This window comes from Nasonia vitripennis (assembly GCF_009193385.2).
Source record: "Nasonia vitripennis strain AsymCx chromosome 2 unlocalized genomic scaffold, Nvit_psr_1.1 chr2_random0010, whole genome shotgun sequence".
NCBI classification, from domain to species: Eukaryota; Metazoa; Arthropoda; class Insecta; order Hymenoptera; family Pteromalidae; genus Nasonia; species Nasonia vitripennis.
Window position 1 is genome coordinate 299,471 of NW_022279617.1, and position 21,633 is coordinate 321,103.

At 33.2% G+C, this 21,633-nt stretch overlaps 2 protein-coding genes across 2 annotated transcripts in view; one reads left to right on the plus strand and one right to left on the minus strand.

Moving 5' to 3' along the window:
* The window catches only part of LOC100118460 (tyrosine decarboxylase), a 486,598-nt gene that overhangs the window by 187,179 nt on the left and 277,786 nt on the right, over positions 1-21,633 (plus strand). The gene's annotated exons all lie outside the window — the stretch shown is intronic.
* The window catches only part of LOC100117476 (aromatic-L-amino-acid decarboxylase), a 745,226-nt gene continuing 732,641 nt past the window's right edge, over positions 9,049-21,633 (minus strand). Inside the window, exon 13 of the mRNA XM_031925521.1 lies at positions 9,049-9,299. Within this exon, the coding sequence (XP_031781381.1) occupies positions 9,161-9,299 (139 nt within the window). The 3' untranslated portion in view covers positions 9,049-9,160. The remainder of the gene's footprint in view (positions 9,300-21,633) is intronic.

Genomic DNA, 21,633 nt, shown 5'->3' on the forward strand with positions numbered 1-21,633 from the left:
TTCTGTCATTTAGGTAGTCAGACATTATCCTTCTTGTTAGAAGGTTGGATCAATAAGTGGACACTTGGGTTAATAATTAATAATTTATATTGTAGTCGGCAATAGTATGATGAGAAACACGTCTGCTCACATCTGACAAGGAAAGGTACCCAACCCGAACTCACCGATTTTGATGATTTTCATATATGTTGTAGAACATAAAAAAATAAGAGACACGTATTTTTTCTTATCGGCTAATTTTCACTTTTAAGGGGTAAAAACCTCCCCTAAAGTTAACCCCCAAAAAGCGTTTTTTTTAAATATCTCGGCTTAAAATTAATATTTTTCAATGAAACAAATTGGAGGTTATTTCTTACAAAAAGAGCAAGTATTTCATGGTGATTTGAAGAGTAAGGGTAGCATCCCCTATTTTTTAGGGGTTGAAAACATATATTTTTTGGCATAATTTTATAATAAAAATGTTTAAACCGACTAAAAAAAATTGGACAAAATGTTTAAACATCCTTAATAACAAAATTTAGTTGACGTCTTTCGGTGTTTTCATAAATATTATCCCTAAGGGGGTAAACCACCCCCAATACAAAATAACTGTAAATATGTAATTCAATACATAATATTTCGTAGAAAGTTTGTATATAGAGGTTTTCGAGGTCGCTGATTACAAATCTGTTATCAGATTTTGAAAATTCAAAATGGCGGATCCAATATGGCGGACGGAAATATCGAAAAAAAATTTTATATAATAAAAAAGTTTTAAACGACTAAAAAATTTGGAAAAAATTTGTAAACATCTATAATAAACAAATTAAGTTTTTCGGTTTTTTCATAGATACTTCCCCTTAGGGGGGTAAACCACCCCTAACACAAAATAACTATAAGTATACTTCAATACATAATATTTTGTAGAAGGTTTGTATATAGGGGTTTTCGAGATCGCTCTTTACAAATCTGATATCAGATTTTAAAAATACAAAATGGCGAAACCAATGTGGTGGACGAAAATGTCGAAAAAAAATTTTAACTTTCAAAAAAACTTGTTTACAAATGTGTGATCTTTGTAGCCTGTACATGTGAACTAAGGAGCCTTAAACCCTAAACCCCTAAAGAACAAATAGGCTAAATGGTTGTGCTTTTTAACCAAACCACCTCAAATTCCTAAATTTGTAAACAAGAAAATTCTGTGTGTGAAGCAGTTTTATAATTTCCGTAGAAATTGTTATCAGAATGTTATTGAAATTCCTTTATTGTAAATTCAACTTATAATGTATTTTTGTTTATAATATTACAGTATAATAATAATCTACAATCTTTTATCTTTTGCCATAGTGCATTTTTTGTATTGAGCATAAAATATATTATTTTACGATGTAATAATGGTAGTCCTCATAAAAGTGTTTAAAGCACAATGCTTTTTTGCACCAACCACATCGTACAATTGCAATGTTTGTGCACCCTTCTATTTCACAATGTGTTGCACAAGACTTTCCAAAACTGAAATCTATAGGATTATCAAATTTATCTGGTTTTTCATTGACGTAACCGCTTTTATACCAGGAATATTTAAACAAATCTATATATCTCGGTGAAGACAGTTGGTTGTGAACCAATGATTGAAGTTTAATTATATTGTTTCTCACATGTAAATTCATATCATGATCCATTAACATTACATTATCAGAAAATGTTCGGACAAAGTTTTTCCAAATACGGAATCCATAGACATCAAGTGGTTGTATTTTTCCTGTGGTTCCAGTTGGAATTTTTTTTATGTTAATAATTTTATTTTGTGGCATTGTTTCTTCTATAACTTTGTCGCAATGACCACTCCAAGAATCAAGTAATAGTATTGAGTGATGGCCTACATAGGGATAAAATATTTTTTCCAACCAGATTTTGAAGTGATCTGCAATTAAACGACTTACTAATTAACTGATCAACGATATTACAATGTAAAAATTGTTATTAGTTCCCTTACTTGTTGTTAATTTTCCAGATTTGGATGCTTCCACGTACACGTTTTCTGGTCTAAATATGTTTTGTTCTACAATAGGGCCAAACTTGCCACTTGGTTCCTTTAAAACAAGAAATAGCGGTGACAACAGTTGTCCAGTAGCTGATATTAGTGGCTGTATAGTATAACTATGCGTTGTTGCTGAAATTGACTGTACCAGACATTGCACTTGCTTTTCTCCTTCTACTGCTAATGTTCTTCCAGAATGCATTTCTAGCTGAAATCCGCTCTGATCTGTATTATACAAATTTTCGAGTCCAATCCTTGGTATACACGCTTTAACGTCATCGATAAATGCTTCAGCTTTAGCCGTAAGTTCTGCACTACTTTCTAGTGTTTTTCTTGTTATGAACTTATTTATTTTCCTAGAAACTATTCGGTGTGCTTGCTTAAATTTGAGTAACCAATGTTTAGAAGCTTTGAATCTAATATCATCAAAACCAATTTCTTTTTTAGCTTGTAAGGTCCATCGAATTATATCTTCATCATGGATAATTGAACCACTGTCGAGAGCTGCTTGAAAATTATCCAGGGTATACTGACAAATTTGTGCTACTTTTTCTCTATACGTGCCACCTTTATTAATTGAATGAGCCCAACGACGTAGCTGACTAATAGATGATACTTTTTCGAATCTGTTTTGCACTGTTTTGAGACTTAAATTTTGCTTCGTTTTGCTACTTCTCCAAAATTCTACAGCTCTTTTTTTGTATTCAAAATCTAGTTCTTCATTATCTGCTGTACATTGATTTGTTGGTGCTATATCCGGATCAGGAAAATGATGTTGCACTTCATCTTCAATTATTTCAGCAGTATGGTCTTTATACTCTTCTTGAAAATCCAAAGAGTCATCAGTAATCATTTCTACATCGTTAAATCATGTGTTGCATCTATTAAAATTTCTTTTATTTTTTCGGCCAACTCTGTTTCGTGATAATTCGTGACACTATCTAGTATGTTTAACGCTTGAAAGTATGCTAATAATAAGTTTAGAACGTTTAACGGATTAATTTTCATTTTTCAATTTAAAATGAAAACAAGCGGTAAAATTTATACAAGCTGTGTTTTTGCATGTAAGGCACGACTGCTACATTTCTACCAGAATAAAACGAGTGAATGTAAATTGAATCAAATCATTAATTTATGCATTGGAGAAGAATTCTCGTTCCACTTTGTGATGTTCGGAAAACTCTATTTTTGGTTTTATTCAACTTTTATTCACTTTGAAATTGAATAATGTAAATCTATATAAAATCACTAAAGAAAATTTTCTACAACTGTATGATACCACTAACAAACAAAAAGACGTACTATTCGTACTTTCCGGCATCGAACTAGAATACCCACAAAACTCACTCACTGCCTAAAAAATAACACAGGCAGCTGAGGTAAACACTCGATGAAAACAATCTAAAAAAAGAACATACTGATTCGCACATATTGTCAACAACTTTTATGAGTGAAAGACATTTATCTGTGGAATTATCATTGAATGTACGATAACATTCATTAAACTAATGAATGCATATAAAATTCCCTTTCAATAACAACGTGTTCTTTAATTGCAAATGAAGTTCGAGTATTAATATTCTTTTATGTATTTTTACCAATAACAAAAATTATCATAGTAATATAATAATAATAATAATAAGAAGAAGAATAAGCATAATTGCAATAGCAATAATAACAGTAATACTGATAATAGCAATGATAATGAAAAATAATAATAATAATTAGAATAATATTTATTATTAAATTTAGATTTTTTGATAAATTCATTAAATCGTAGCAAATAGTATCATTATGGAATTCCAGACTGTAAATATTTTACTATAGATACAATAATCATTACTTCGAGAATTCATCTAAAAAACTTTCGGCTTACGAAATAATTGTAACAATGAAAAACTCCCAAGTTTGACAACATTAAATTTTATTACAAAACGCAAAAGAGTTTGATAAACTAATTTTATTAACCTATGTTTTTTCATTTGCAAAAAAGTGTGGACTTTTTGAATTTATAAAATTATATAATTATGCAATTTATGAAATTACTTTTGAAATTATGCTAATTTATAAAAGCAGAGAAATAAATAATCTTTGATTGAAACATAAAACGAGACGTTATTTGTTACATACAAAATGATAGAATAAAATATCGGTAATATGTCTATACTCGTGTCTACGGTAAAGCATAGGCCTTCGGCTTGTCTGGAGGTTAGGGGTTTGGAGTCGTTTGGTTAAAAAGCACAACCATTTAGCCTATTTGTTCTTTAGGGGTTTAGGGTTTAAGGCTCTTTAGTTCACATGTACAGGCTACAAAGATCACACATTTGTAAACAAGTTTTTTTGAAAGTTAAAATTTTTTTTCGACATTTTCGTCCACCACATTGGTTTCGCCATTTTGTATTTTTAAAATCTGATATCAGATTTGTAAAGAGCGATCTCGAAAACCCCTATATACAAACCTTCTACAAAATATTATGGATTGAAGTATACTTATAGTTATTTTGTGTTAGGGGTGGTTTACCCCCCTAAGGGGAAGTATCTATGAAAAAACCGAAAAACTTAATTTGTTTATTATAGATGTTTACAAATTTTTTCCAAATTTTTTAGTCGTTTAAAACTTTTTTATTATATAAAATTTTTTTTCGATATTTCCGTCCGCCATATTGGATCCGCCATTTTGAATTTTCAAAATCTGATAACAGATTTGTAATCAGCGACCTCGAAAACCTCTATATACAAACTTTCTACGAAATATTATGTATTGAATTACATATTTACAGTTATTTTGTGTTAGGGGTGGTTTACCCCCTTAGGGATAATATTTATGAAAACACCGAAAGACGTCAACTAAATTTTGTTATTAAGGATGTTTAAACATTTTTTCCAATTTTTTTTAGTCGGTTTAAACATTTTTATTATAAAATTATGCCAAAAAATATATGTTTTCAACCCCTAAAAAATAGGGGATGCTACCCTTACTCTTCAAATCACCATGAAATACTTGCTCTTTTTGCAAGAAATAACCTCCAATTTGTTTCATTGAAAAATATTAATTTTAAGCCGAGATATTTAAAAAAAACGCTTTTTGGGGGTTAACTTTAGGGGAGGTTTTTACCCCTTAAAAGTGAAAATTAGCCGATAAAAAAAAAATACGTGTCTCTTATTTTTTTATGTTCTACAACATATATGAAAATCATCAAAATCGGTGAGTTCGGGTTGGGTACCTTTCCTTGTGAGTCTTATAGTCGAGAGAGAGAGAGAGAGAGAGAGAGAGAGAGAGAGAGAGAGAGAGAAGGAGAGAGAGAGAGAATGTGTAGTACAACGCGGTATAGTCTAACTCTACAAACGAGAGTGTACAGTGTAGTAGAGGCGCTTAGAGTATAGTCGCGAGGCATGCGCGATACGCTTGCTCTCGCGTGAGCTTGTCTGACTGCACAAAATCATCGTTAACGAATAGATGGCGCGACGTGTACCATTTCTGAGTAGTATCACGATCATATATATTTACATATTACAACACTTCTTACATATTCGGGTACCTTTTTTTCCCGTAGTGCCTCATGTATCTTGCCCCAGCTGGCTGAGTTAAATGCATTTTTAACATTTAGTGTAATAATAGCACAGTACTTCTTGGATCCTCCTTTCCATCTTTTTCCTTCTATTGTAGTTCTAGCGGTGTCGACTACTAAGCTTACGGCGTCAAGAGTGGAGCGTTTTTTTCTAAAGCCGTATTCATATTCTGCTAGTCCGCCTGGTTTTTTAATGACTCGGTCCATTCTAACGCCGGTTATACGCTCTTAAATCTTGCCCAGGGTGTCCAGCATGCAGACTGGACTGTATGAGGCAGCTTCTTTAGGTGGCTTATCTCCTTTCGGTAGTAGCACCAGGCGTTGCTTCTTTCAGTTCTTAGGAAACATCTCGTCTTCGAGTCATGAATTGTACAAGTCCACAAAGTCATCGGGGCGTGCCTGTATAGCTTGTTTCAATGCAATATTGGGTATGCCATCCAAGCCTTGTTGTTCCCAATTCTTTTGCATGCAGCTAGTAATTTCTCTGTAATGATTGTTGGAATAATTTCGTCATTTGCCTCCGCTTCAGGGATAGTTGTTACTTCCAGTTAAAGAGAAAATAGCGTGGTCACAATACTGTCCAGCAATTTCGTGCTCTAAGGAGGAGTAATATAACCTTCCTTTATCTTCTCTATTACTACTTGGTACGGTCGCCCCCAGGGATCCAGCTCAACTTCTTCCTGTAACTCTTTAAGGCACCGTCGTTTATTTTCTCCGATTCTTTTCTTTAATATCCGTTTAGCATCCTTCATTTCTTTGTTTAGGACATCTACTATATCTCTACCTTGACCAGTCCTGTAGTATATTTTCCGAGATGCTGTTCCTGTCTTCTGGTTCAGTGACACTTGTGAGCAGCATCAATTTTTTTTATCTTACCCGTATACTGGCGGTCGTCGATTATTGGGAGCCCTTCTTGACATTGTTACGTCGCAAGCTCGAGTAATATTTCTTAATTCCTGCTAGACCTTATCATTCGCAGATCTCAATAGCTTTATTTTTTCTAAAGCTAGCAAAAATGTCTCTTTATTATAATCCTTCATTTTAACCGACTTTTTTTTGTCGTTGCTTCCCTGTTGGATCTCTGTTTTGATATTCCTATCTCCATTATTATCGCTTAGTGGTCACTATCTGTGTAATGATCGCTCACCGTCTACAATCTTACTAAGCCAATGTGTGTGTGAGATTGTATGTGTGCGTGTGTGTGTAAAGGCAATGCTGACGGAGACCCTCCAAATCAGTCATCAGTCAGCCTTAGGAACATAAACAACTTGAGGCACTTTGGATAGGAAAGAGGGGGCGTAGGAGGCTTTCTCTAAAGTGTCGGGAAAAATCAGAGGAACTTTAAAAGTGGAAAGTGGGAAGTAAAGAAAAAGAAGAAAAGGGGTATAGAAAGAGTAATAGGGGAATAGAAAAATAAAGAGTGTGGGCTCTCTGTTACAAAGCTGGTACGCCGAAAGATCGTATGATGCTCTCTTTGTCAGCTGAACTTAAACAATAAGGCGGACCAACGGGAGTAAGTATTACATTAATGTTTGGTTGTCCTGAAAAGGGCAGCTTGTAATCGTGGTAGTCAGAGAGCGTGTAATACAAGCGCTGCTTGTCGAGTTGTGGCTATAGGAAGCCTACGTTAGATGAGGGGGGAGGGGGGAAGAATTGTATGTGAAAGATAAAAAAAGCCGAGAAAGTGGAGCGACGATGACCTTGCGCTCTAGTCCGCAGACACGACCGAAACAGGATCCGAGTGCCCCCTAGTATATCTTCCAGGAATAAATCAACCGGTAGATAATTCGAATTTTTGAAATCAAGATATGAAAAAAGAAAATAATAAATTGATTTATAACGAGAAGTAAAATTTTAAGTTTTGAAATAGTAGAAAGGTATAATTTTGAAGTGACTTGAAGTATCCCTTTCACTATATTTCAATTCAAAATTCGTGCTTATAATTTTTTTCATTTTAAAATCCTAATTTATAAATTTTGAATTTCTAATCTTTGCTTTTCCTTATTTTTGATTTCTTCAAATTTTACCCTTATCTGGTTAAGGTCAGTTATGTTTACATTCTCTATGGTGCCTGGGTACTACTGAGATGCACTGCATTGCAACGTGGGCAGGTCACAGGCGTTAAGAGAGTTCTTCACCGCATCGAGGAATTGTGATCTGGTTGAGTCTTGAAAAATTTTTCTTTGAAAATGCGCTTAAGGATTATTGTTAAAAATAGCAGTTTTTTATATTTATATAAAATTAAGCACAGAAAAGGACAAAAAAATCAGTATCAACTCCCGTTCGGAAGAACACTGACTAGAACTTTTTCAGTAGCAAACTTCTCTTGAATAAGACTAGAAGTTTGCGATGATTTGTCAGCTCTCGCGAATTCTGCCTTTGAGTTTGAGACGGCAGGCCCAGCCCGGGGGATAATAAAGCAACAGATAACTTGCCTGGCGTAGGCAAGTTACCGAACGAGTGGCGCTAGTAGCTACATGTAAATAGTCTACCTAAGCGCTGGTAGATGGCGTGCGCGCAGATAACACAGGAGAGAGGGAGCATCCCGGGTATATAAGGAGCCCCAGAGCCAGCAGCGAGCATTCATGATCTGGCTCTCAACTGAGCAACGTGCGAATGGTAGTACTCGCTGCTTGCTCCGGTCGCCACCATACCTAGTAGTCCATGAGCCCCAGGCTCTCGAAGAGTATGTGTGCAGTCCACTCCCTCTCCTTGTAGACTGAGATCCAGCATCGCTTCTAATTGAATATTGAAATATTAAATAAATAAATGAAAGACACTTAAAACATATAAACTATGTTAACCCTTGTTTAGCATTCCCCACTCCCATCCCCCCATCAGTTGTGTCACCGGTGTAGGATGGTAGTACCCTGCATTTAGGTGGCGCATCTGGTTCTAGACTCATGGGATGGTAGTACCTCACACATCAGTCTAATAGCTGCGTGGTTTACCTAAGTGTGCGGGATATGCGTAGTGGGAATACCCTACTCATCTCCCTCTACACACGAGCAGCTCTCCTCTGGTGGCTCGGCCATTACAGAGAATAGGGAGATCTTTTGTCCGCTCAATAGATATTACCGGGTGGATCAAAGACTGCTAACGCTCTTCGAATGTGCTTCTCTCCCACTTTACTAACCTCGGGTCTCGAATCCTTCGCGTTCGCGTATTAACCCTTCGCGGAACGTTTCAAGTTCCTTCTTCTAAACTCCCTTACGTTCGATACAGCAGTATGACAGCGTCGTCTACTACCTTGATTTTTTATCGCTATAAACAAATGCGCAAGCATAGAAATATCTCGTGCCTTGTTACACAACCGCGGTTTATTATTAAAAACTAATTATATTTTCTACATTATCTCGAGTATTCGTATTTAGACATGATTGCATACAAATATTCAATAAAATATTTTTTTAATGAATTTTTAAATTAAAATACAAATAATTATTAAATCAAATAATATTATATGAATCAACAATCTTTATCCATGTTGATAACAAGATACTATAAGCTTACATTAATTGCTTCAAATATTCAGAGTTATTATTTAGATAAATAGTACGCAGTATGTTCTTTAAGCTGTTCCATCGGGGGACCTAGCACGGAATGGTGAAACGGAAGGCGATTGCTCTGGACTGTATCCATTGGTGCTTCCTCGTCGACTTCCAGTACCACTAGTTTTTAATCGCACCATCGTGTCCAAGTGACGAAACCTTTAAAAAATATTAATTGATTAAAAAACTAAAAACAAAACATGTGATGTATGAAATCACGTACATCAAGAATAGTTTTTAATTGCAATCTTTGGAAAAACATTGTCAAAGAAGGATGTATAATGTACTAAAAATAAATGAAAGAATAGATGGAGACCACTATATATACTATAGTGATGATCGAATCCAAAGTGACGCAGATTACAAATTGACAAACACGATACCTACAGAATTTTTAAATTTATTAACACCTAAGGATTGCTACCACATAAATTAATATTAAAAAAATGTGCAATAATTAGTTGCTTAAGAAATACTGACATTGACGGTGGTCTTTGTAATGGTACAAGATTGATAATTAAAGATATGAAACAATGTGTTCTTACAGCAGAAATTATTACTGAAAAATATTCCAGTAAACAAGTATTATTGCCTCGTATCCATTTAGCTCCATCACTAGATAAAATACCAGTTGGTATAGTTAGAAGGCTATTTCCAATAAGACTTAGCTTTGCTATGACAGTTAATAAATCTCAAGGCCAATCGTTTGACAAAGTTCGTTTATATGTGTCCACTTCAGTATTTAGTCACGGTCAGTTATACGTTGCATTATCAAGAACAACATCAAAAGAGAAATTAAAAATTTTTAAATGATGAATTTGCATACAGAAATAATAAAAATATTACAAATAAAGAATGTAAAAAACGAAAATTAACCGACGAAATAAAAATTTACACAAAAAACGTAGTCTATTCTGAAATATTCAGAAATTAATTATATTAACTAGCAAAAAACGCTCGCTTTGCTCGCGATTAAAAAATTAATTATGATGATATTTAAGGGGATGTCGTCATAAAATACACTGTTTTTCTATTACATAAAACTTTTGGAATAAAGTTTGCTAATGAAAAACCGAGTCTGTAGCGCCGTAGTGTTAAGGTAGTTCACTTGGCTCAGTAGTGCTTAATTTGAGGTTGAATTAGAAAATTAATTTTTTTAAATATTATGCAGTGTTATCAAGTATGAAAACTCTAGAATTTTATGTTTTGTATATCAAAATATTGATAGAAAGTGTTTAGAGCATCAAATATCCTCAGAACTTAGAAAAGTGAGAAACACTGCGTGCATACCCTGTTGAAAATATAGAGGTGAATATATATATGGATGATCCATGTGAATAATCCATGTAGATTTATATGGATTCCATATGGATTTATATGGATTCCATGGATTATACATATGATATCCATAAAGTTTTTTAAAAAGTTCTAAGTTTTAAAGATTTCTTATGCGCCTGTTATATATAGGTTATCTGACCATTAATGAAAGTTTAGAGATTGATGGTTGCATCTCTTTTTCTACGCTCCCTGATAGATGATAATATAGGAAAAGTCGAACAGACAGGGTACAGAGAATAAAGATAATACTGAGTGCTGATCGTGACTAGATTATATTAAACTATGTACAAGATGACTAAGTCTGTTCACGAAAGTAACTAAGCTTCCAAGCTCCTCTCGCGCTCGCCACATCGTGGTGCTCCGCTAGGCAGCGCGTCGGGCCGCTTGTGGTGGTAGGAGGGGACCGCTACAGACGTACCATCCGGATGATAACACCGAAACTGGGGTTGTGAGCTCCAAAATTTTCATTTCCTAATTAGTTTATAGAATTAACAATTTTTGGTTATGTCAAGAATCAAGCTTTTGGAGCTCGTAGCCCAAGTTTTGGTGTTATCATATGGATGGTAATTCCATTAATGGTTAGATAACCTATATTTTTAAAACTTTGAACTTTTCAAAAAACTAGATGGTTATCCATATTGATAATCTATATAGAATATCCACACGAATCATCCATATGGATATCCACCTATATATTTTTAACAGGGTGCATAGATATACTGATAGCATAGAATTGAAACTTTCGATTGCTGTAACTTTTTAAAAAGCACCGCTTGCCCTATCAAATTTTTATTTCCTTGATTTGTATTATGATTCTATATCACGACCTAGTTTTTGAAAAACATGTAAGATTTTTTTTCTTTGTAATTAACCCATTTAAAACCAGGCAAAACCCTGCAGAGATATCGAGAAACAAACTGTGCCATCCTTTGCATAACAAAAAAAAAATACCCGTGTTTTTTCTTTTGTCGATCACAGTTGTTTATAACAAATTATTTTAAAAAATAACCCAAAATGTTGCAATTTTGCAAAACTGAATGCGGATATCGATTCTACGGGCAAAAACGCGACAAAAACCTATGTAACGTTTTTTTGTCAGAGTTCAATTTGTTAGTGTAAAATACCTATAAACACTCGTACTCTGGGAAGGGGGCATTGACCATGCCAAATACCATGCAAAATATGGCAGAGATATCAAGAACCGAACTGTGCCATCCTTTGCATAACCAAAAATAAAAGTACCCGTGTTTTTTCTTTTGTCAATTACAATTGTTTGTAACAAATTATTTAAACAAATAACCCAAAATGTCGTAATTTTGCAAAACTGAATGCGGATATCGATTCTACGGGAAAAATACGACAAAAACCTATGTAACATTTTTTTGTCAGAGTTCAATTTATTAGTCTAAAACAGGAACAAACTTTTCATACGTAAATCATCCTTCTCATCCGTCTTAGATGTAGACCTGCGGAATACCGTAGTGTTGCATGCTACAATTGGATGAGCTTATTTTTTTCAAAACCTTCCGTGTTAGAGATCACGTTTGAGTTGCAGACTAACGGTGGTACATCAATTGAAATCTCTTTCGAATCGAGACTTTAGGAAGCCTGAAAATTCTACAGAACACATCATGAAACAAGGAAGCATGAAAAAATACGGGATAGGTACGTGTTCGACGAGAACTGAATGGTTCTGTACGAAATGTTGCAAACTTATTTGCAGAAAACATAAAGAAGATCACGGCAATGAGCCATAATTGGGTTCATAACTCGGAAACTTATTGAAACTTGTACTACTTTGCGCACGATTGTTTATTCTTATTTTACACTAACAAATTGAACTCTGACAAAAAAATGTTACATAGGTTTTTGTCGTGTTTTTTCCCGTAGAATCGATATCCGCATTCAGTTTTGCAAAATTACGACATTTTGGGTTATTTGTTTAAATAATTTGTTACAAACAATTGTAATCGACAAAATAAAAAACACGGGTACTTTATTTTTGGTTATGCAAAGGATGGCATAGTTCGTTTCTTCATATCTCTGCCATATTTTGCATGGTATTTGGCATGGTCAATGCCCCCTTCCCAGAGTACGATTGTTTATAGGTATTTTACACTAACAATTGAACTCTGAAAAAAAAACGTTACATAGGTTTTTGTCGTGTTTTTGCCCGTAGAATCGATATCCGCATTCAGTTTTGTAAAATTACAACATTTTGGGTTATTTGTTTAAATAATTTGTTATAAACAATTGTGATCCACAAAAGAAAATCACTGGTATCTTTTTTTTATTGGTTATGCAAAGGATGGCACAGTTCGTTTTTCGATATCTTTGCCAGGTTTTGCCTGGTTTTTAATGGGTTAAGACAACTAGTCTAGGCGCTGAGCCCTTTTCGTCGGACTTGAATGGCCAGTAGATCACCAAGGTTTTTTTATGTATTTTTGCCTCCTGAACACGAATTTCGAGGGTGGAATGCCCAAAAGTGGTCAGGTAATTTGTTATTAACAAATTAATTGTTAATATTCAACAAAATTATATTATTTACCAAAAACTTCAACCCACAGTTTTTTAGATTCTTTATATGATTCTAAATCGAAAATGTTCTTATAAGATTCTTATAAGGCTTTGTTTTCGAGTAAAAGAGTACTAAAATCCGGTCAAAATCGCGATTTTTTTCTCAATTTTATCAAACTTGATCAATTTTTTACTCAAAAACAAAGCTAATTTCAGAAAATCTTATATGAACATTTTCGATTTAGAATCATGTAAAGAATCTATAAAAATATTTTCTGGGTTGAAATAACACAATTTTGTTGAATATTAACAATAAATTTGTTAAAAACAAATTATCTGACCACTTTTTGGCATTCCGACCTCGAAATTCGTGTTCAGGAGGCAAAAATTCATAGAAATAACCTTGGTCATCTACTGGCCATTTAAGTCCGACGAAAAGTGCTTAGCGCCTAGACTAAACAGTTTTTTCACAGTTCAAAGAAGTTTTCTTCATTCTATAATTGCTGTCTTCCACGTTCACTAGTTTGTTCCCAATCAAAACAGCTATCATCAGATTTCTACTCATTTTTCTTAACTTTTTTAAAAATATGCCTTTAATAACTTAAACAAGAAAATTAACTTTTAAATAAGTAAAAGGTTAGGAGAGTTTGATATATTCCGCAACGAAATAACAGATAAAAAAGAACTGAGATCAATCAACCAAAGTCCAGTGTATTATATTTAATCATAATAAAGTAACAACATTTTTTTTGTCAATAAAGGGCTTACTTAATTTAAAGTTAAGTTATATACTTATCAATTAAGAAGTATCTTGAGAGTTTTAAAGTGAATACTTCTATAGGCTCGCCGGGTACACATTTTACTGGGGAGTGAATCGGCGAGCGGCAAACGTCACGGCGGCGCGACAGACCGATCGTCACGAAAGCAGCGGCAGCTCTTTTCCCCCACCACGCACTCTTTGCCGCGCATGTTAGCATGCTCGCACAGCTCAGCTCTTTTCTTACATATCAGCCGCACTTATTTACACACACTGCAAGCGGCTATCGGATTTTCGCGGATTTCGGACACGCTAATATAGCGGTATCTTTTCATAGTACTTCAATTTTTTTGCGTCAACTAGACGACGTGACTTTTTTAATATGCGCAAAACGTTCGCAGGTAAACATTATTGACTTATTGCGGTAAACATTATCACTGTATGACAGACGGACATTTTTTAAGTTTTTTTATTGCTATAAACTAATTGAAATTTGATACATTTGACTTTTTTTCAGTAACCTAAATGAGTTTTGGATGGTTTTTACCGAATTGACGAAGTATAAAATTTTAATATAGTGTAGATAGATGTAGAAGATTATAAAACATTACTAAAATATGAAGTATCTTTTGATTGATTGAGTAATCGCTACTAATACAACAATACTAAAGTATAAATTATATATTGATTTGCTGAGAACTCTTCACTATTAGTACATTACTAAAATCTGCGTCATCTTCACTAACATTACTCAAATTTAAATTATTTTTTGATTGGTCGAATAATCGCCACTAATTATATTTTACCAAAATTTAAACAATATATTGATTGGCTGAGTTATCTCCACTAATGGTACTTTACTAAAATAAAAATTATGTATTAATTAGCTGGGTTATCTCCACTAATAGTAAATTAATAAAATTTAAGTTATTCAAATTAATTGGCTGAGTAATCGACACTGATAATACATTATCAAAACATTAAATTTATATTGATTGGCTGAGTAATCGCCATTAATTATAAATTGTTAAAATATTACTTTTCTATTCATCGGCTAAATTATCTCCACTAATAGTACATTAGTAAAATTTACATCACATTTTGAATAACCAAGTTATGACTTGAAACTAAATATTATATGTCATATTGATAATTGTAAATAAAATGTAAATTCAACATATATTGAAATAAGAAATGTAAAATATTGGCCAAATAGTCGCCACAGAAACTATATTCAAAATCAAATGTTAGATATACTTAAGTGGATGTCGTCCCAAAAACACTGTTTTTCTATTACATAAAACTTTTTAAATAAAGCTTGCAAATGAAAAACCGAGTCTGTAGCGCCGTAGTGTCAAGTTTGATAAATCGTTCTACTAAAAAAAAATTGGATTGGACTTTCGGTTTTTCTAGAAGTTTGAAAATACAAAATACCCCGTGGCGGATTTGCGAAGCTTTTGGGACGACATCCCCTTAATAATAAATTGTATAAATATTAGATAAGTAATCGTTAAGTTAATTTTATAGCGATATATTAACACTATCATCATTTATATATATATATAATATATCGCTATAAAATTAACTTAACGATTACTTATCATATATAATATAAAATCTGATGACATATTTTTAAATAATTTGTAATGCGGGCGTTAATATTAAAAATGTTACATTTAATAATTAACGACAGTCACCACCCCGTGAAATGCAGAGAGCAAATTTACAAATAACTTTAATATAAATAATCATTTACAATAGTATCATTTCCAGGCTTCTTTACAAAAATAGGCATGAAACAAGATCACAAGCAAATACCTTCAAAAAATAAGATCGTATCTGCACGAATGATTATTCGCAGCATCCCTTTCATCCGGACCAAATCTGCAGATTACGTCTCGTTATATACGTGAATACATAGAGCAGTCGTCATTTCTCATTCACAAACAAATATCTTTAAAAATAAGATCATATCTGCACAGATGATTATTCGCAGCTTTCCTTTCTTCCGGACCAAATCTGCAGATGACGTCTTGGGATATGCGTAAACACATAGAGCAGTCGTCATTTTTCATTCACAAACAGATATCTTTAAAAATAAGATCATATCTGCACAGATGATTATTCGAAGCATCCCTTTCATCTGGACCGAATCTCAAGATCACTACTAATGATATATGTATGTAAAACATACATATGGATCTATGTGGCGCATATGATTTAAAAAATAATTCAGATTATAAATACAAATAAACATATTTGCCATATTTCTCTAAAAAGATTATCATTTACAGCATCCGACACAGCTGGACCAATCTTACTGCATTTTTGATATATGTATACATATACTTTATTTCTAATCAACTACCAAAAAAATGACATAAATATAAATATTTATCATTATTTTATACTTATATGTAATTTATGTAGAATGTTTCATGACCCGGTCACTTTTTGTGAATCATTCATTATCGAAAATACGTACTTAATTCTGAATTTAAAAAATTTTTTTTTAGTAGGATTATGTATTTATATTTGTACCACATATCTATCATAAAATAATTATCATCCCGGAATGATTCACTAGTTCCGGTGAATTTTTACATAATTGCTTATTTTAGTGTTTTAATATAGTGTAGATTTTTCACACTGTATTTGTTGCTAACAATATTTAATTAAAATTTTTTATGAATGTCTTTCATTAGGTCTGAGGGGGCATGTTTAAGGTATATTTTAAGCCCGGGTAGAGTAAAGAAGACGGTCCGGATCTTTCACAAAGCCGTGGCAAGTAACTAAAAACACTTTAAATGTCATGAATTTTAGTCAGTGATTTTGTATGGTATATATAAAAGTAAAAATGACAAAATTAAAGTAAATCATTTGAAATTTTTCTTAGTGATATTTATTACCTTTAACTTTACCGTGCTAAAACCTTAATTATCCCTGCTGGCCCATTGTGGTACTCGGTGCAATGTTTTGTGAATGTTTACACTGTCCGTAGGATTCCAAGTGTACAAATGGTTCTCTTGGGCTCAGATTCAAGGAGGATACTTTGTACACCTACAGTTTTGGTATGAATGAAAACATTTTCTAAACATTTAAATTTGTATACTCGGAATCCTACGGATAGTGGAAAAATTCACAAAACATTGCACCGAGTACCACAATGGGCCAACAGGGATAATTAACGTTTCAGCACGGTAAAGTTAAAAGTATTTAAACTAAATATCACAAAAAAAAATTTTAAATGATTTACTTTAATTTTGTCATTTTTACTCATAATTCTTTTTTTCAGGATTTAAAAGTATTGTGTCACCTTAATTTTATTTACTATCTTAACTACTTGTATACATTTCTAGCTTAATTTTAACTATCATATTTTTCTCTTTTTACTTTTCTTGAATATACATCATATCATTATAATATCAAATTACATTTTATTTAAAACTATTGTACTAAATTCTATAAGGCTATTTTTTAATTAACTTTAACACTAAAACTTTGAACTTGATTAATGCCTTTTTACTTCAGTTACCGTGTCACGTAGAAAAACGACTTTTTTCAGTTGTCGATGTTATTCTCAGGATCTGTCCCATGAAATTAAAGTGAAGTATAGTCCTAATAAATTTCAATAATCCGGATGTATTTTAGAAAGATTCCAAATTTAGTTTCTGAGTTAAAACAATTTCAAAAATTTGCGCTTTATGATGTGTAATAAAAAAAACGACGAACGATAATATAAATTTTCCGCGGTAAAAAGATAGGTAATTTTATTCTCTTTGAGGGACTCACCAAACAATTCACTTTTATCAACTTTTCCAATAACTTTATTAGAAAAAACTGAAATCTCAAAACTGAAAAATCGATATAAATAAAAACGGGTCCAGAAAATGTAAAAATGGACTGTTATCCCGCTATGTACTAGTAAAAACAAAGAAAATGAGACTTGAAGGATTGAATTCCACTAAGTAGAAGCTTAGCTAGAGGCGATACGAACGAACACACACACACATCCATACGGAGATTTTGTAAAAACACTATTTTTCGACTTATAATGCCTCAAAACATATTTCCTACATGTTTTTCCACAAACTCCAAAAATTACTATTACAAGACTTTCTCAGGAAGGAAAGCAGCAGAGTGTAGAGAATATCCGTGTAGAAAATATCTGTGTCAAATTTTTTCGTGTAGGAAAATACATTTGTGCTTTTGGGCACAATTGTATGCTGGTTTCATCACAAATCAAAATTCGTTAAGGTTCTGCGTTAAACAGCTGTTTTCCCTTTAAGGGGCGCTCGAACAAGCAGCCGAACGGTGCCGTCGCAACGTCCAAGTGGCGCTGCCATCAGGTGGCAAAATCCAGATTGAACAACAAATACGACAAAGCCGTGTATTTTAGAAAAACTAGCACGCCCTTACGGCTGCGGTGGCTTGCCGCCTCACATCGATCCGCTAATAGAAACAAATATTTGGTATTAACGATCGACTTCAATTTTTGATTTCCGTATAAAAATCTATTGACTTCTGTGGATTCTAATCAATTTGAATCGAGTCCTTTTAGAAAAAATAGGATTCAGAAATAGCATAGAATTTGTTGATAATTTAATTGATCCTTCTTGACTATTTTTAGCAGCGAGCTTGACAACCACCTTAATAGATAAGAAATTTCCTTTTCTTTAAGTTAAGGTTATTATAGAATTGCAGAGAATTTTCATTCTTTATGCCTAGAATATTTTGTTATTTAATTATATTTTGTTTGATAGAATTATTAAAAATAATTAAATTATTGGCCATCAGCCCCCATTTTCCATGCTACCATCCTGATGATAGCACTTGCAAAGCCACTTATTTTTAATAATTTTTAAGTCTTTAGTCCTTTTGGAACAACATAAATATAAAATTTTGTATGATTAAAATATTTAGAAAATACGTTATTTTTGGTTCATTAAATAATGTCGTTATTTTCAATAGGGTATTTTGGAGCGTACAATGACGTTATAAAATAACGTAATTTTTTGTTCTAATTCCTGACAAAAAATAAAGTTATTTTATGACGTAATTTCATGACGTTATTAAATGGATTTTATTTTGGATAGGGTACAGTGACTGGCCCGTAGATTCGACAACTCTCGACACCAGTGGTAAGCTAATGTTCTGGTGGCAAGTAATCTTGCAGTAGTTCATCGTAAGGTAGTGTTGAGTGTCAGAGTGTGTGATTTACGAGTTGTTAGAATACACGACTTGGGTGTCGCGTGATAAATAATTGGGAAAACGGTAGTTGTTGTAATTCAACGCGTGAAGTTTACATTATATTTCATTACTTAAAAGCACGTTGACTAGATTTGGTGGCCTGATTGCGGGTAAAGCAGTTTTTTATGATTGTATGAAGCCTCACGCTGTGCAAAAAAGTGCTAGTTCGATCACATGTATCGTAATCTACTAAAATGCATACTAATAAATACTGTATCTAGAAAACTTTATTTAAATATTTTTTATAACAATTTTGAAGCGTGTCTAGTAAATTAGTTTGTTTAATTATTATGGGTGCGTCGATGTTCAGCTGTTTCCGTCATAGCTCGGCTACTAACATATACCTGTAGTTTTATATATTTGTAAAACATGTGACCGACACTTCGTTGGTTTCGTTAACTTTTCACAATTATGTTTACGGAACGTAGATAAAAGAATACGATTGTTGTAATTTTCATCAGGGTTAGCTCTCACCTTTGATTCACCTAATTAAATAATTTTGAATTTGATATCTGCAACAATCAGACAACTGCAGTAAGGTAAACGTACCGATGATGTAACAGGTCCTTATGTATAGTACAATTTCACTAATACATCAAGTCAGGGTACGTTCATTCTCATGAGCGACCAGTATATGAAACATATGTGTACCCTTTTTGTGCAATACTTTTCTTATTAAAAGTGACGTTGTTTTATATTAAATACAATAATTTATTGTACCTAAGGGTAATAAGAACGTGTCGATTTATTGCAAACAACAAAAAGTAAGTTTTATAGAATTTTCTTGAAAATCAATTGACATAACCTATAAAATACTCCAGTAGCTTGAATACAATTTTTACAATGTAATTCTTTTAAATAATTCTTTCAGATTTAAGTACTTAAGTATGAGCCCAAGAAAGAAAAGTATCACTGAAATAAGAAAAGGAAAGAAAAACCTTAGTTGAAGAAAACTATGAAAACTAGAAGTAGTGTTGCTCCGAATTAAGATGTATCTAATGAAGTGAAAATAGTAAAAAAAAAAAAAACTAAGTGATTTTGAATAAGGAGAAGAAAGATAAAATAAAGAAAAAGAATTATTCATCAGATTAAGTAGAAAAAGCTCTGGGAGCTGTCAGTGGAGAATATCTTTAAAAAAGGTAGCAAGTACTTTTGGAGTTTCATCAGCTACTTTATGCAGAATCAAAAAGGCTTCAAAAAGAATCAGGTGCACAATTGGTCCACCAACGATTCTAACTGCGAATGAAGAGAAAAAATGTACTTGATGGGTCTTTAACCAAGTACAAAAAGGTTTACCAGTTAATAAGGATTAATTATTAGACAACGCTAATTAATAAGGATCAATTATTAGACAACGCTCAATTATTTATGAAACAGATGAAAAAAAGGCAGAGAAAATCTATTCACAAAGAATAAGCCTGGTCGACATTGGTTTGAAGGATTTCAAAAACGCCATCCTTTATTGGCCATAAGAACGGCTCAAACTCTGACCATGGCTTGTGCTTCAATCACCGTAGAAGATCTGAGAGGTTGGTTCACCAAAATTGAAAAATATTCAGGGGGTATGCAGAGGAACAGCCGAATGTGGCCGCCGCAGCGTCCAAGTGGCACTGCGGTAGGGTGGCAAAATTCCGATTGAACTACAAATACAGCACAACCGGGTACTTCAGAAAAAAAATCCTTTTGTACCAGCCTTTCTTTTATCCTAAGGTAATAGTTATTCGTGTAAAATATGGTAATAAGTGCATCTTTTCAATGTAGTACTGGAATTACGATATGAGCTACCAAGGCGCGGTGACTGCATATAAATTCAAGATGGGCGCTTGTTCGGCTGCTCAGTTGCTGTAATGTAATTCCAATGTCATCCCGATCCTCCACGTAGTTTTCAAATGCAGGCACAGTTTGTTCGATTTTTACGTGTATTTTTGAATGCAAATTTTATTGTTATACTGTTATCTCTGAGACATTAGTCGATCGGGCTAAAAATTTGTGTGCAAACTTCCCTTACCACCAAAGCATTGTAGTTCTATTTTCAGCTTAATCCCGCACATACACGCAGAATGCGGTCACCTCCAAAAATTTCTAAAAACGTTTTTTTGGCTCTAACTTGAATTCTAAGCATTCTAAAAAGTAGTTAAATAAAAAAGTTTTAGATATTTAAAAAATACAACTTTCTATCGTTGATGTCAAATCATAAAAATGCTTATAACTTGAGTTAACAGCCCAAAATCGTTATTCTACAACAACAAAATTAATTATTTACCATGAAACTTTACGGCTGTACGTTTTACATGAAAATGTTAAATATAAAAGTAGATATTTTCAAAAAACACAACTTTATACTGTGACAAATATTTTTTCGAAATGCTTTAACGAAGCACAAATCCTCAAATACGCTTAAGTAGATAACTAACATAAACGTTAGGTAGCAAGCGCGAAACGCGAGCGTCAACGGTCGTGCTCAATACGTAAAACGCTAAGCATTTTGCGTGCCTTGTATAGCAAAGCCATGTAAGGCGGCAAGCACCGCAGCCGTAAGGCCACGCGTGGCGCGCTTGTTTTTCTAAAGTACACGGCTCTGTTATATTTGTTGTTCAATCGCGATTTTGCCAGCTGATACCTTTATAAGAG